General features: G+C 41.3%; 1 protein-coding gene across 2 annotated transcripts in view; it reads left to right on the top strand.

Moving 5' to 3' along the window:
- The window catches only part of P2RX3 (purinergic receptor P2X 3), a 552515-nt gene that overhangs the window by 217737 nt on the left and 316752 nt on the right, over positions 1-18026 (top strand). For both annotated transcript variants that reach the window (XM_077493185.1, XM_077493186.1), the window contains exon 7: positions 8550-8673. In XM_077493185.1, the coding sequence (XP_077349311.1) occupies positions 8550-8673 (124 nt within the window). The remainder of the gene's footprint in view (positions 1-8549; positions 8674-18026) is intronic.

Raw genomic sequence — 18026 nt, 5'->3', positions numbered from 1 at the left:
TACTCAAAGCTCATTCACATGTGTGTTTAGAAAAGGGTTTTTGAACAAACCAAAATCTTTGGTGTATAACATTTTTTTTGTTACATTAATTAGAAATAGCCTTTTTTGGTTAAATAGGCATGTTTCAAAACATAACATACACAACTCAGGAACTTACAAAGTTCAACTTTGATAAAGTGAAGGCAATAACAGACATGAGTATGTCCAAATTGTGTTGATCTTGCCTTCATCAGATGGGGTGATGTCACCCCTGTAAAAGCCACATTTTGAAGATGCACACAAATTGGGATTCAAACTGGGGATTTCCCTCCTGATCCCATGCCTAATGTCAACATGTGCTAGCTCCCATCATGGGGGCTCAATAGACGTGTTTTGTGTAATAGACTTAGTTGCAAGGAAGGGGTTGCTCCCACAAAACGCGTACATTGATATCCCGTGATGGCAGATAGGACATGTTGACACACCGTGTGCATCTTCAAAATTTGGCTTTTAAAATACTTTAAAGGTTTTTTTTAAACCAAAATACACGTTACATTTTTGTGTGTTTTAGATTCTACCTTAAATATCAATGATGTTCTTCATTTTTTGTTGAACATCATTGATGTTTTACTTTAGATTTTCTAATTTGCGATTGCACCCCATTCTCTCCCCAATGAGGATCTGGGCACTTTCACTTGTGAAATGAGATTTTTCTTCCACAACATCCATATCACCTAAAAAAAAACTCACCGTGTATTATAAATATGCAGGAACAGATATCTTACCTGAAACTGTGGTCTCAAACACTCACCTGTTGGGTGACAATTTTCACACTTCCAAAACCTCTCCCTCCTCATCCTCTGCTTGTGTTTTGGTGACTTCCCCTTCTTTCGGAGGTGGGGGGTCCCTGGTGTCCTCAGACGTCCTGAGTCTTTTCTCCCCTATGTGAATAAAAAAAAGTATACTTAGCACACAGATACTAGAGGGCAGAAATAGGAATGTCTGTTTTGACAGAGTTCCAAGCTGAGGACATTTTTATTTCCTTTCCAAAACTGGAATACTTTTCACACATGGAGACACCCCAAGTACCCACTGGAGCAACTGTGTGGGACACCCTAAAAAGTTTGCTTCTGGTGTCCCACACTAGTGCTCCTGCATCCAGATGTGCAAACAGCTGCTGAGAGTGCCCTCTCCTTAAACTGAATCAAGTTTGCATTTCATTCTAGTTACAAACGCATCCAGACAACAAACTTATTTTAATACAAATAGGCATGAACAAATGTAGTTAACCTGTATCTACCTAAAACATCTTATAAGTGGGCAAACAAACAATGTTTCCTACGACCGATTACTGTGCCCATGAACATGAAACTTGCCATTTTAAAATGTACAACAGTAAAGAAAAGAACATGGAGCAGCACAAACGTTAAGAAGAATTATAGGAACACACGACAAAATACTTTTTTGCAGCACTCTCTTGATTCTTCTGTATCTGACCATCGTTTCCTCAGTTGATCCTTGGATCTCCATACCCTAAAATTCCTTTGCAGACTCTTCACAACTTTAGGCATGATCTTGGCCTTTCTCACATTTGGTTTTGGGTAAGGTTCATACTTCCCATCATAGTCGGCCCTCTTGAAGATGTCCACCGTCTCCACCATCTCTATAAGTGCCATAATTGATGTCTTCAATCTCCTCTGGGATCGTGAGGTTCGGGGCTCCGGCCTTTTGTCTTTGCTGCTCTCCTCTGCATGTAGCTGTTGTCTCTCCACCATGTGCTCTCCCACTGCGTCGAAAGTCAAGGGACGAGGAATAGACTAGAAAGAACGTCAGGTGGGCGGAGTTTTATGCAAGCGCAGTGTATATAAAGCAGAACACGCATGCATCGTATGTATGATCTGAGAGGGTGACGAAGTAATGGAATCGACGAGAGTTATAATGAAGGTACAATTTTAAGTTGGTGCATCAGTGGCCTATACTGCTTATAGACTGAGACCTATATTTGGTCAAGATTAGGAGAGTTTCGTCTGATATTAGGGTTTGTCTTGTGTTGTGTCTTGCAGAGAAAATGGATCTATTCAAGGATTAGGACTTTATCCCCATATTCATTGATATGTACAGGGAGCTGCCCTGTCTGTGGCAGGTAAACCACCCCTCTTATAACAATAAACCCAAGAGGAAGGCAGCGCTGGATCAATTGCTGGAATTTGTGAAGCTGGTGATCCCCATGGCAGACATCCCCTATTTGAAGGCCCTAATTGGTGGCATGAGGAGCACTTATATTAAGGAGCTCAAGAAGGTCCAGGATTCCCTGAGATCAGGAGCTGCAGCAGATGACATTTATGTACCCAGGCTGTCGTACTACGACAGAGTGCATTTTCTGGCAGGCTAGACTGAACCCAGACCAGCACTCTCCAGTCTCCCTTCAAGGTTTCCTTCACCCCCAGCTGAGGGTGCAGACGACCATCCTGGGCCTTCCAGGCAGCAATGTGTGGAGGAGCTCAGCTTGAGTCAGGTATAGCATTCTTCAAAATATTTCTGGTTGTCAAATTAATGATGTTAAATATATGTTAGTTTTGATAACTCATTTCTGATTTCCCAAAGTGTTTTACATATCAATAGACATTAGTGGATTGGGACAGGAATGAAAAATGCTTATTAAATTCAATTTGCAACAGTCATGAGCTGAAAATTGTGTGTGATTGATGAACCAAAAACGAAAACTATTTTTTCAGACACAGGAATGCCTCAGCTAGAAGGAGGCAGTGGAAAGTGGCAGCCAGGAGGTGGCCAGGCCCAGTAGCCTGTCTGAGCCGCAGGTCCCTCTCCTCACCCTTTCACAAAAAAGTGCCAGGAAGAAGAGTCACCTGAAGGAGGCAGCAATTGGCCTATTTCTGAAGGCTACTGCGGCCCTTAGAACCCCCCCCCCCCCAGTGTTCAAGAGGACTATGCCTACATGACAGCCTGCAAAATGCTGGAAATGGAGGAGGGCCAACGCCTCTTATGTGAGGAAGTGATCTTGAAAGCCCTAAATAAGAGGTTGAGGGGTGAACTCACAAGCCAAAGCCATGTTTGTGAGTTGAACCATGGTCCTCCTCCTCCACCTTCTGCCACAACTCCAACACCAGAGCCAAAGCCTGGAAGAAAGTGGGTAAGGAACACAAGAGAGTGATGGCCTGGCTTTAGTCTGGTCTGGTAAAAGACGCAGGCTGTGGTATGACCACAGCCTGGGGACATAGATGTCATCTGCTGCTGTTCCTGATCTCTTGTAGTCCTGGACCAGATTGTGCTCACTATTATATGGACTCCTCAGGCCACCAATTTTGACTGTAAAATAATTGATATGTGCCCTGGGGTACAAAGACTTTGAAAATTTAACCAGTATCTTCAGCATTGCCTTCCTCTTTATTTCGTTATGACCCATAATAAATGGATATTTATTTTTCACAAATACTTGTCTATGTGTTTTACTTCAAAAAGGACAGTTTGTTTGTGAGTAGGCAGGTGCATTTCAAAAATACAATGTCAAATTATTAAGGGACACCAACCAACCTCCTTGAGGTAAAAAAATACAAGATAATAATGGTGGTGTGGTAACTTTACACATAAAACGAGAAATAATATTATGGCGAGCACTAGAAAAAAATGCAGATCTTGATAAAAAAAAAAAAAAGTATTATGGAGATCTGACAAAAAAATATTCATGACATCGCAAGAAATTATAAAGAAATCAGTTTGTGAGAACTCTATGTGAATATGAGCAGCAAAACAACTTAATTCTTCTAGCATTATAAAGAAGACGTAAATACGCTGCATTAAAATATTTAAAAATTTGAAGCGTGATGAATGTGCTATCTCCATTATGAATGCTAGTTTTACCAGACCAATCGATTCCGTCTCATAATTTATTCTGAGCATGCGTGGCACTTTATGCGTCAGAATTGTGTACACACGATCAAAATTTACGAGAACGGACTTTGTTGTCTGAAAATTTGAGAACCAGATCTCAAATTTTGTTTGATGGAAATTCCAATGGTAACACATGGTCAGAATTTCCGACAACAAGCTCCGATCGCACATTTGCCGTCGGAAAGTTCTGACCGCGTGTATGTGGCATTAGTCCTAACCACCTCAGCCATAATCCACTAAATTTTAATTGGCTTTTTTGCCAAGGTTGGCAGAGCTTGTCATGTTATAGATTTAGTCTAATTTATCACAAACCTCCGCTAGTTGTTCCAAAGTGTAACCTAGTATGTGGCAAATATATTGCAGTTCATAAGGGGAACACAGCTTTTACTTCAGATTTTTTTTTATAATGATACAGTACCTTGTTTATTTTGCAACTAGGCTCAGCAGCTTGTAAAATTTGTAGTGCTGTTTCTGATGTGGCATAAAGAAGATAAATTGCAGAACAAACAAATTAAAATAAATTGCACATTATTTCTTCCACGTAATGCAACACTTATGAGTCAGTGAACGATAAGATAAAAAAAACACATTGATATAGCAATAGTCTAGCTCCTACTACTAAAGGTTTCCTCACTCTTTGAATTGTAAGATAGGTCATGTTTAAACATTAACATTAAAGAGGAAGTAAACCCGAACAAAAAAATTCCAATTTTCTACTGTTAATCTAATACTGTACATCAGCCTTCATACTATCTATGTAATTTCTCAAAACGAGCGCTGTAAATACCTTTTTTTATCGTTTCAAAAATACCTCCCTTCCGGGTATCGCCCGCGCCATTGCAAATTCTGGTTTTGACGTCCTTTCCGGACGTCATTTCCGGCCTTAGTTAGATTTCACTCCGGAAATCTCGCGCATGCGCCGTAGCGTCATAAGAAATTATAACCAAGCCTCGATCTCGGTTGACGTTACTAAGGCAACAAAGCATGTGACCAATATAGTAAACAGTCTAGCTGTCTCTCTCTCTCTCTCTCGCTCGCTCTGCTCTGCTCTGCTCTCCTCTGCTCTGCTATGATTCATTCCCCTGCGTGACGTCTTCAGTCACAAGGGGGAGTGTCAGGAAGAGCAGGGATATCTTTACAACGCGAGACTTCTCCTCTGCCGCAATGAGGAGAATGCCTCGTATTAAAAAAAGGCAGAGAGGCAGGAAGATGAAAGGCGGCAATACAATATACGTCGCATTCGCACGTCCACACTGCGCAAGCGCGGCTACCGTCACGGACATGTAAACAACGTTTTTTTCGAAAATGACACAAGTAAGTTCACTTTCTCAGGCAGCGATCAGCTGCCTGAGAAAAGTATTATCTACCAAGCTAAACATGTTTAGGAGGGTTTACAACCACTTTAAAGCAAAATGATGCAGTAGTAGAGCCAGAAATATGTGGGCAGCATTTCTAACTCCACTGTCCCCAGCAAAACAAAGAAGCACGGGAAGAGGTCATACGGCAGACTTCTGCATGGAGACCGGCAGTATGAGTTACCAGAGTCTCGTGACATAAGTTAGAACATCTTTGAATTGACTTGAATAAAATGACATTTCCCTGTTGCTCTGGCTTGCTTTAATCATTTTACCTAGGACCAAAGTCATTTTTACATTTTTGCTATGGATCTGATTATTTGGCAATAACTTTGCCATTGCTTAAAGCAGTAATAAGCTCAAACACAATAATGTAATATATTGTATTTTAATATTCCTTACATGTGGTGACTTAATTCATTTTCTTTTTTAGCCTTTTGCTTTTACTTTATTTTACCTAGAGATATAGCCAGTAACATACTTCCTGTCATAGGGATTTTTTTTTTTAGAACAAAAAAATCTTTCATTTGGTGATATTGCCTTGCAAAAATTATTTTAATTTTTAATACAACCCACTGACAAAAAAAATAACAAAACTAAAAAAAGCAGAATTACTTTAAAAAAGAGTGGATACAATTATAAATTTTATTCTATAATTTCTCCAGTTTAATTGCAATGTAATTTACAAATTAAATAAAGGCTTTTTTTTAAATTGTTTTTAACATTTAACCACTTTGCAACAATTAAACTTAATGAACAAAAAACTAATAAAAGTTACAATGTTAATATTTGGCAAAATGAGAAAAAAAATCAGCAAGGAAATGATAGCTAAGGAGAGAAGGGGAAGTAGTAATTAGAGTTGATTTAGGATAAAGTAAGGGTTAATAGAGGGTTTGTTTGAAATACTTTGTTTGAAATATTTACCTTTACTTTGGAGGTAAGCACTGCAATTACAACTTAAAATGTGTGGTGGGGGAATATGCCCAGGATAAGGTAAATCTTGTTCAAAATTCAGTGAACCCAAACTTAGAACCCTATTAATTACTATGGGGCAAATTATGTTGTGAAGTTCTGGCAATTTTTTTTGTCTAAAATGCCAACTACTGTCAAAAAAGGCATGGGAAGGTAGGCATTGCCATGATGACATATACTAATGGAGAAAACAAAAGTGAAAAAAAGAGAAAAAAAACATTTCTGAATTTCAAATTTCTGAATTCGAAATTTGAAAGTTCAAAAGTTCGGAAATTCAAAAGTTTGGAAATTCGAAAGTTGAAAATTGGAAATTAGGAAATTGCAAAATTTGGAAATTTGAAAATCCAAAAATAAGACTGAAAATCTGAACATTCAAACGATTGAAAATCTGAAAATTCAAAAACCTGAAAATCTGAAATAATAACTAATAATAAATATTAAAATATAGGTGTTGGAATTTCCTTTAAAATTTGGCTGTTAGTGAACGTATTTGAACAAATGATCTGAAATAAAGAATGCCGTATCTAAACAAATGTAATGTAATGATCTAATAATAATAAATAACAATAATAATAATAACATTTTTATTATTATTGTTATTTATTATTAATTTGTTCCATTCCATTTGTTTAGATGTGACATTCGTTATTTTGAATAATTCGTAACTTCAGATAAATTAGTATTTGTTACGTTCACAAACAGACAAATTTGAAAGGAAATTACAATACCTATAATTTAATAATTAGTTATTATTAGTTAGTTATTTCGAATTTTACAGATTTTCTTATTTTTTTCAGATTTTCAAATTTTTGGATTTTCCCATTTCTGAATTTTTCAAAATTTCTGAATTTCTGAGAAAAGCAAAAAAAAAGAATGAAACGAAAATGAACACATTTTTTGACAGTGCACATGTCTATAAAACATAGCAATGTATAATTGGCCAGCAGTAGGACAATTTTAAATAGCAAAAATAGGCCCAAGTTTACGAGAGACAAATAGCACATGCATGGGCATTACTACAAGAATTAAGATACTGTATATGATAATGATATATGATATATATACTGTATATGATAATGTATACATCATAATAAAATTGGCTATTAGGACAGTTTTACTCGGCTGTCTGCTTAACTTTTATTTTACCTAAAGAGATAATGCGAATGAAAAAAATGTGAGGTGGTTTATATGCATGTTTTTGAACTTTATTATTTCTTTTTTCAAACGATGCAATGTCATAGAGCAACAAAAAAAATAAAAAATACAAAATCTGCTTATCATCATTTCTAAACCATGGCTCCAAGCCCATTCAGTGCATTATGCTTTAAAAAGAAATCTACAGAACAAGTCTGAGCAAAAAAATTGCAAGGATTTTAAATATCAAACCCACAGAATATGGTACAGGTGAACTTCAACCTCCTTCTAATTGTTGACTGAAATTATACGTCACTCTTTTATTATGAATTGAATATAGCATGTCTTTATTCTTAAGAGGCTGGAGTATATGTCTGGAGAAAATAAGAAAAGAAACATATGCACAGCATATTTGCAATAAACTTGCATGTTTCCCCACATTTTATTACAGAAAAATACCTATTGATCAGTCAGAAATGTAGCCAGCATTTCTTGGGCATTGGGTAGTGTCAAGCCTGCCCAGTTGTCTTTTGCTAGCCTACTGAAACTCTTCCACTCTCCATCTCTACACAACAAACACTATTTATTTTGTAGTATGGTATAAGAACTAGGAGAGCTAATTAGACTCCTTGAGATAACATATGCACAGGAGACGGAACAGCTCTGAATTTTTTGACTTGATTATCAGGTATTTTTTTTTGCAATTATCGAACAGGTATAGCAAATTGCTTTAACAGACTAAAAGGTAGCAAATAAGACAAGTTTATTGCTAGGACTTATGTGCACCATCCTAAACTGATAGTTCAAGTGTTCACCTCCTCATTGTCTCCTTGCATCTTTTAGGAAGTGGTGAGATCTTTATGGTTCAGTCCTAGCTACAAAAAAAATGCACCTGCATTACAAACACCTGACAAAGCAGCGTACCACAATGCACAGAGCATTTGCATATGTGGTACACTATAGTGCAGGTGATTTTTTTTGCTTACTAAATATTTGCTTTGGGATCCTACCCAGAATAAGTATACCCACAACTATTGTGTTGTGTGTATACATACACCCTGAGGCACCTTGCATAATGTAAAAAGGCTATGTTTGATTTAGTCTATCCATGTCTACTAGAAATCAAAAAAATCATTTTGAATGGAATAGAATTCATTTTTTTACATATTAATTAACATTCTTTTTCTTATAATCCAATAGGGGGAACTTGCCAAATAGTCTGAAATGTCTCTACCATCAAGAAAAGGATGCTTTTTGTCCAATCTTCAGACTAGGTGACATTGCAAAATATGCTGGTCAAAACTTCACTACATTAGCTGATAAGGTATGCCCAGAGTGTGAATACATGGTAAACTGTGGCAGAATCAAGACTAATTTAAACCAGGCAGAAATTTTCTTTGCTGCCTTTTAGAATCTGTCAGGTCTTTATAGTCATTTCACTTGTGAAGGGTGACTGGTAAAATCTAACATTTGATTGGTTTCTGCATCACAAGTACTTTCTGATGGTGCCCACCATCCCCCTTAACCTCTGTATTATACTTTTGGGAAATGGCTTTCTGGCTCAATTGAAGGGGTGTTGCTAGGTCTACAAAAGATCTGGGGCTAGAGCCCATATCAGTGTAGTACAGAAAGTCATGCGCTTGGGCGGGCATACACATGTATATACATGTGTGTGCGTGTGTATATATATCTCCCCAGAGAGCCCCCCCCTCTTGCATCAGGGTGCCCAGAGAGCCCCCCTTACATTAGGTTCCCTAGAGAGCCTCCCACTTGCATCGGGTCCCCAGAGAGCCTCTCCCTTGCATCAGGATCTCCAGAGAGCCCCCCACTTACATCGGGGTCCCCAGAGAGCCTCCTCGCCCCTTAGGGACCCCTGCAGAGACTCGGGTCTATGGGCCCCAGATTCAAGGCTATAGTCCCAAAAGCCACCCCCTAGCGATGCCACTGCTTAATTGCTCTTAGCACTTGTACACACGGTCGGACATTCTGACAACCAAATCCGTTGGATTTTGTCCGACGGATTTTGTCCGACGGATTTTGTCCGAAACTGTTGCATACACACGGTCGGACAAAGTTGTCGGAAAATCCGATTGTACATAACGTGATGACGTTATTTCGTTATGACGGGACTACGTTCAGGCTAGTAGCCAATAGCTTTGGTCTAGGAATTTGATCTGAGCATGCGTGGCACTTTGTCCGTCTGAGTAGGCTACACATGATTGGAGTATGTCCGATCGGAGCATTTTGTCGGAAAATTTTACGGACAAGTTGGAAAACTTGGTCCGTCAGATACTCCGACAGAAACAGTCTGATGGACACACACAGTTGGATTATCCGACAAACGGTCCGATAGGACACATTCCGTCGGGCTAAAATGTCCACCTGGAATGTTCTTAAGTGATTTTATTTCATTGGGCCTGCAAGAAGAATGGAGTAAGAGTCTCAGCAACCTGCTGGTACCAGGTGTAATATAAACTGCTCTTTAACCACTTAAGGACTGCCGCATGGCAATGTACGTCGGCAGAATGGCACCGACAGGCACAAGTACGTACATGTACGTGCTTGCCTTCCAGCGGGTGGGGGGTCCGATCGGACCCCCTCCCGCTGGCTGGGGCAGTCCGTTTCGCTTCAGGAGCGATCCTCTCGATCGCTCCTGGCGAATGAGAAGCTTCCCCCACCTGTGTAATGTAAACACAGGCAGGGAGGAAGTGATGTCACTCCCCTCACGGCAGTCTTTTTGACCGGACGGCGGGGAGAGAAGACATCCAAGTAAGTACACCAACACTACACTGACACGTAGGTACACATAGGCACACTTTTCACCCCAGTCACCCCCCGATCACCCCCCCGATTGCCCCCCGCCCCCCCCCCCCCCGTCACAGTGTCACTGATTGCAGTGATCATTTATTTACTGATCACTGCATTTAGTGTCAGTTGTGACTGTAAAAAGTGTCAGGGCAGCTAGTGTTAGGCCCCTTTAGGTCCAGGGTAGCCCCCTACACCCCCTAATAAAGGTTTAACCCCTTGATTGCCCCCAGTTAACCCTTTCACCCCCTTTTAGCAGTGTCACTAAGCAATCGTTTTTCTGATCGCTGCATTAGTGTCACTGGTCCCGCTAGGATGCTAGTTATTTTTTTAGGTTCACCGCCAGGTTTTTATAGTGTTAGGTACCCCCATATATAACCTAATAAAGGTTTTAACTCCCTGATTGCCCCTAGAGTTAACCCTTTCACCAGCGATCACTGTATAAGTGTCACTGGTGACGCTGGTTAGCCAGTTAGTTATTTAGGTTCCCCGTCAGGTTTTTATATAGCGGCAGGTACCCCCATATAATACCTAATAAAGGTTTTAACCCCCTGATTGCCCCTAGTTAAACCTTTCACCAGTGATCACCGTATAAGTGTTACGGGTGACGCTGGTAAGGTAGTTCGCTTTTTATAGCATCAGGGCACCCGCCATTTATTACCCAATAAAGGTTTAACCCCCTGATCACCCGGCGGGTGATATCAATTAGGTTTTAGGGTCAGATAGGGTCTGCGTCACCCCAGGCAGTGCTAGGTTAGTGCCAGTACCGCTAACACCCACGCGCAAAGCATACACCTCCCTTAGGGGTATAGAATCTGAACAGATCAATATCTGATCTGATCAGATCTATACTAGCGTCCCCAGCAGTTTAGGGTTCCAAAAAAATGCATTGTTAGCGGGATCAATCCAGATACCTGCTAGCACCTACGTTTTGTCCCTCCGCCCAGCCCAGCCCACCCAAGTGCAGTATCGATCGATCGATCACTGTCACTTACAAAACACAACACACATAACTGCAGCGTTCGCAGAGTCAGGCCTGATCCCTGTGATCGCTAACAGTTTTGTTTTGGTAGCGTTTTATACAATTGCTGACAGCCTAGGTGCTTTTTTACCCGTGAGTCTCACTAGTGTACCTCTAAATTTAGAGCCCAAAATGGCAAAGCGAAGGTACACTAGTGAAGAGGCCTACACGTTTCTGAGCATGACGGATAGTGAAGAGGAAGTCACTGATCTGTCAGATTCAGGCTCAGAATAGGATCCTGTAGAGGACAGCGGCTCCATGACAGATAGCTCTGACGACGAAGATGAGGTCCCTGCTAACATCAGGTGTACCAGACCCCGATCTTCTGATGTTGTTGAGGTGCAAGAATCGCAGGTCCCTCGTATGGAGCAGAGAAGTACTAGAGCCGCTCATCCTTCTGGTGAACTGGCAAGCACCAGCGGCCTAGTACACCCTGGACGTACATCCAGCACTGCAGTATCACGTGGTGACGTGGCGAGTCCCATAAGTGCAGTTCAAGCGGGCGAGGTGGCAAGCACAAGTAGTGTCCCGCTGCCACCAAGAAGAAGACAAAGGCAGGCCCGTCGTTCCCATAGTGCCCTTCCTGCAGAATTTGCCAATCCTTATTGGGTGCCCACCACTTCTGCAGCACCAGTACTTCCCCTATTCACTGGCCAACCCGGTATTCAGGTGGATACAGCTGATTTTACACCACTTGATTTTTATTCGCTGTATTTCGCGGAAGATCTCTATAGATCTATTGTGGACCAAACTAATTTATATGCTGGTCAACACATCGCCGCTAATCCCAAGTTGCCTCTCCTTGCCAGAAATTGGAAACCAGTTACGGTTTCCGAATTTAAGACCTTTCTGGGCCTTTCCCTCAACATGGGCACACATAAATTCATAACGTTGCAGGCATATTGGTCCACTCATCCGACTGACCACATGTCCGTGTTCTCTAACTCCATGTCCAGGAAACGATACGAGCAGATCTTGCGGTTCATGCACTTCAATGACAATGAACTTTATCGTCCTCGTGGAGACCCTGAATACGATCGGCTCTACAAAATTCGGCTCCTCATAAACCACTTCAACCAACGTTTTGCAGACTTGTTTACTCCCCATCAAGTTGTCTGCGTTGATGAGTCCCTGATTAAGTTTTCTGGTCACTTGTCGTTCAAACAATACATTCCCAACAAGCGTACCAGATACGGGGTCAAGCTCTATAAGTTCTGTGACAGGGCCACAGGCTATACATGGAGCTTTATGGTTTATGAGGGTAAAGATAGTCACGTAGAGCCGGAGAACTGCCCTGACTACATAGGAAGCGCTGGCAAGATAGTGTGGAACTTGGTGTCACCCTTGTTCGGAAAGGGGTACCACTTGTACGTGGACAATTATTACACGAGCGTGCCACTGTTTAGTCATTTGTTTGATCATCAGATTGGAGCATGTGGCACCGTGCGACCTAATCACCGGGGCTTTCCCCAGCAGCTTGTAGATTCCCGTCTTAGGCTGGGGGAGAGAGCCTGCTATCGGTGTAATAATTTGCTCACTGTGAAGTGGAGGGATAATAAGAATGTTTTCGTTCTTACCTCCCTTCATGCAGACACGACGGTCCAAATTCATACGGCGACTGGTATTGTGGAGAAACCCCTCTGTGTCCATGAATATAACAAAAATATGGGAGGGGTGGACCTCAATGACCAGTTGTTGGCGCCGTATCTAGTTGCCCGTAAGGCCAGACGCTGGTACAAAAAAGTGTCTGTTTACTTATTTCAATTGGCTTTGCTGAATGCTTATGTGCTATACAAAGCTTCAGGCGGGACTTTAACCTTTCTTTTTTTCCAGAGAGAGGTTGTCACAGACCTTCTGTATCCAGATGGTTCTGCACCTCGCCATTCCCAACCAAATGCAGTAAGCCAGCTGCATGAGTGGCATTATCCTTATGCCCTCCCGAGTACCCCTACCCAACGAGCCCCCCAAAGAAGATGTTGTGTCTGTACCAAGCGCGGATATAGGCGTGACACCCGTTGTTATTGTCCACGCTGTCCTGGCAATCCTGGTCTTTGCCTTGGTGAATGTTTTGAACGCTACCATTCACTAGTGAAGTATTAGCGTAGGGTACAGCATTTCACAGGCTAGGCACACTAACACAGGGTCTCCCAAGATGCCATCGCATTTTGAGAGACCCGAACCATTACAGTTGTTACAGTATCCAGTTAAAAAAAAAAGTGTAAAAAAAAAAAAGTAAAATAAAAAAAAAATATATATATAAAATATAAAAACAAAAAATAGTTGTCGTTTTATCGTTCTCTCTCTCTCTTCTCTCTAATTTTTTATACTTTACTGTTTACTGTGTTTTATTGCTAACCATTTTTTTTGTTTTGAGGTACGCCATTCAGCTGCAGCACGGATTTATTTATCTTGACAGCAATAGCGTTTGCTCCCACTATACATAAGGCCGTGACTCCAGTGCTGTAGGAGGTGATTTCACCACCACAGTTAAAAAAAAAAAGAGCATATATGCCGAAGCATTGGGGCAGCAGGGGAGGAGGAGCGATTTTGCTCCTAATGCCACATACATACAGTCAAAATTCAGACGGAGGGCTTGCCCGTGGGAAAGTTTGACCGTGTGTACGCAGCATAACTTTTTTGCGGTAGGATGCCCCCATGCTTTGGCATATATATATTTTAGGCACAGGTTGTGTTAAAAAAAATTTTATTTTTTACTGTTTTATTTTGGCGTTTGCTTTGCAGGTATGGTATGGTAAGGTTTTACTGTTATACTGTAATGTTACTTTGTTTTAATGTTAACCATAATTTGCTTAGCAGGTACGCCATTCAGTTGCAGCACGGATTTATTTATCTTGACAGCAACAGCGTTTGCTCCCGCGATACATAAAGCCGTGACTCCAATGCTGTAGGAGGTGATTTCATCACTACAGTTTAAAAAAAAAGAGCATATATGCCGAAGCATGGGGGCAGCAGGGGCAGAGGAGCGATTTTGCTCCTAATGCCGCGTATATACAGTCGAAATTCCGACGAAGGGCTTGCCTGTAAAAAAGTTTGACCATGTGTACGCGGCATAACTTTTTTTGCGGGAGAATGCCCCCATGCTTCGGCATATATATATTTTAGGCACAGGTTGTTTTAAAAAAAAATTATTTTTTTACAGTTTTTTTTGGCATTTGCTTTGCAGGTATGGTATGGTAAGGTTTTACTGTTATACTGTAATGTTACTTTGTTTTAACGTTAACCATAATTTGCTTAGCAGGTACGCCATTCAGTTGCAGCGTGGATTTTTTTATCTTGACAGCAACAGCATTTGCTCCCACGATACATAAAGCCGTGACTCCAATGCTGTAGGAGGTGATTTCACCACTACAGTTAAAAAAAAAGAGCATATATGCTGAAGCATGGGGGCAGCAGGGGCGGAGGAGCGATTTTGTTCCTAATGCCCTGTACATACGGTCGAAATTCCGACGGAGGGCTTGCCTGTGGAAAAGTTCGACCGTGTGTACGTGGCATAAATTTTTTGTGGGAGGATGCCCCCATGTTTCGGCATATATAAATGGTGCATGTATGCCCATCATTAGAAGTGGGTGGATGAAGGGAGGTATTCTAATTGTGGGCATACACACCGATCAATCTCTTTTTTTTTGTTCAGCCAACATGACTCTCAGCAAATAGCTTGGGGTGTCTACTTTCCAAAATGGGGTCATTTGGGGGGGGGGGGGGGGTTTGTGCTATTTTGGCATTTTATGGCCTTCGAAACTGTAATAGGTAGTGAGGAGTGAAATCAAAAATTTGCGCCCTTAGAAATCCACAAGGTGGCGATTGGTTTTCGGGGCCCCGTACGTAGCTAGGCTCCCAAAAAGTCCCACACATGTGGTATCCCTGTACTCAGGAGAAGCAGCTAAATGTATTTTGGGGTGCAATTCCACATATAACCATGGCATGTGTGAGCAATATATAATTTAGTGACAACTTTTTGTAAATAAAATAATATTTTTTGTCATTATTCAATCCCTTGGGACAAAAAAAATATATTCAATGGGCTTAACATGCCCCTCAGCAAATAGTTTGGGGTATCTACTTTGCAAAATGGGGTCATTTGGGGGGGTTTTGTGCCATCTTGGCATTTTATGGCCTTCAAAAATGTGATAGGTAGTGAGGAGTAAAATAAAAAATGAATGCCTTTAGAAATCCTGAAGGCGGTGCTTGGATGTCAGGGTTCCGTACGCAGCTAGGCTCCCAAAAAGTCCCTCACATGTGGTATCCCTGTACTCAGGAGAAGCAGCAGAATGTATTTTGGGGTGTAATTTCACATATGCCCATAGCATGTGTCAGCAATATATCATTTAGTGACAACTTTGAGCAAAAAAAAAAAAAGTTTGTAATATTCCCGCAACTTGTGGCAAAATATAAAATATTCCATGGACTCAACATGCCTCTCAGTAAATAGCTTGGGGTGTCTACTTTCCAAAATGGGGTCATTTTGGGGGGTTTTGTGCTATTTTGGCATTTTATGGCCTTCGAAACTGTGATAGGTAGTGAGGAGTGAAATCAAATATTTTCACCCTTAGAAATCCTGAAGGTGGTGATTGGTTTTCGGGGGGGCCGTGCGCGACTAGGCTCCCAAAAAGTCCCACACATGTGGTATCCCCGTACTCGGGAGAAGTAGCAGAATATATATATTTTTTTTGTCATTATTCAATCCCTTGGGACAAAAAAAATAAATATTCAATGGGCTCAACATACCCCTCAGCAATTTCCTTGAGGTGTCTACTTTCCAAAATGGGGTCATTTGGGGGGGGGGGGGTTGTACTGCCCAGCCATTTTAGCACCTCAAGAAATGAGATAGGCAGTCATATATTAAAAGCTGTGTAAATTCCAGAAAATGTACTCTAGTTTGTAGACGCTATAACTTTTGCGCAAACCAATAAATATACGCTTATTGACATTTTTTTTACTAAAGACATGTGGCTGAATACATTTTGCCCTAAATGTATGGCTAAAATTGAGTTTATGCAATTTTTCTTACAACAAAAAGTAGAAAATATATTTTTTTCTCAAAATTTTCAGTCTTTTTCCATTTATATCGCAAAAAAAAAATTGCAGAGGCAATCAAATACCATCAAAAGAAAGCTCTATTTGTGGGAAGAAAAGGACGCAAATTTCGTTTGGGTACAACATTGCATGACCGCGCAATTACCAGTTAAAGCAGTGCAGTGCGAAATTGTAAAAAGACCTCTGGTCCTTAGGCTAACAATTTGTCCGGGGCTGAAGTGGTTACATTTAATTTAAAAAACATCAGTATTACTTTAATCACTTAATGGAAATTTATAGCCCCAGCATACACAGCATACACTTCTATTTTAGAACATTAGTACTGTTGTAGTAATACAAACAACAGTTCATTTTGACAATCCATTATGTTCCCATCCCTCCAGATGCCACTGAGAATGGTTGGCTGGCAGTGCTAGCAGCAGTACCACCCCTGGGAGGAGTCCATTTCCCAACCTACCTGGTTCCATCACTCACCTGGAGCGGCATTTTCTTTTCCTAGTACCACCACCATGGTGCACTGGATAGGTTGTGTAAAGAGACTTCTTCCAACCTCAGCAACCCTGTGGTGTACAGTCTGCAGCATCCACCAGCAGCAGCTACAGCAGCAAGTAGAGAAGTACATGGGTGTGCAACAACAAACCCATGTAATTCTGTGTCAGTAGGTTGGACAAGATATATTCCTCAATGGGACTTTAAAGGGAACAGACAACTGCTGAATGTAATAATGCATAGTAAAGTGTTTATTAGGGTAGAGAGGGAAGTATGTAGGTGAACAGCCTACATGTATGTGCAAAAGACAACAATATAAAAAAGTATACAGGATGCAAACACTATGCGCACGAATCACAGATACAACTATAGAAATTCCGATGGGTTTCTAGTGTATACTCTTCATCAGGGATTGAGGATCAGCATATGCATATGTATCTATAAAGAAAAAACATAATAAGAAAGACATGGCTGGTACATATATGGAGGTAAGCACAAAGATAGGTAATCCAGTGCACACACATATTGGATGGATTGGAGCATATATACTGACCCTGTGATGTATCAAGCAAATAACAAGGTGCATCCAATACTAAAAAATGGAAGTACACAGTGCAGGAAGCATAAGGGTAAGGAAAGGATAACTGCTCAGCACCGAGGGCCCAACCTGGGACTGGAGGGCGAGGTCCGCCAAGCCCTCCCACCACACACACCAGACAGAAAGTTCCCAGCAGAGGGCGTCAGTGAGGTCTCCCCTAAAGGACCCCCAGCGGGCCGGACATTCGGGGCTGTGGAAGGACAAAGGTAGAGGGTGTAATAAAACAATAAGTGGGTGTATATAATGTAAGTGGCACGACGGCTATGCTAAACTAATGTGTTAGCAGGAAGCCATTGGGATGGATCCCCCCTGGATAAAGCCTGGAATAGATCGGGGTCCATCCCATAGCCACAATTGATGTGAGAAGGAGTAGTAAAAAAATGGCTCATAAAAACGTGAAGTACCTGGTATGAGGCCAAGGCAGTGTGCTAAAAATAGCAGGGAGTCTGTTCAACAGATAACAAGGATCGGCCGTCGTACTGAAGACTGGTGAGAGGGATGTGAATACTAGCCAGAAATTAACCCAGACAGGACCTGTCTGGGTTCATTTCTGGCTAGTATCCACACCCCTCTCACCAGTACTTTGATCCCTCTTCCCATCTACCCATTCCCCACGACACCCTATACCTGTGCACTGTGATCCCTCTACCCATTACTTCTCACTAAAAATCCCCTGCACTGTGACCCCTCTACCCATTCCCCCTCCCCA

This window comes from Lithobates pipiens, unplaced genomic scaffold, assembly GCF_037356315.1.
Source record: "Lithobates pipiens isolate NorthernLeopardFrog02 unplaced genomic scaffold, aLitPip1_a1.2 Scaffold_19, whole genome shotgun sequence".
Taxonomy (NCBI): Eukaryota; Metazoa; Chordata; class Amphibia; order Anura; family Ranidae; genus Lithobates; species Lithobates pipiens.
This window is presented reverse-complemented; position numbering and strand designations above follow the sequence as displayed.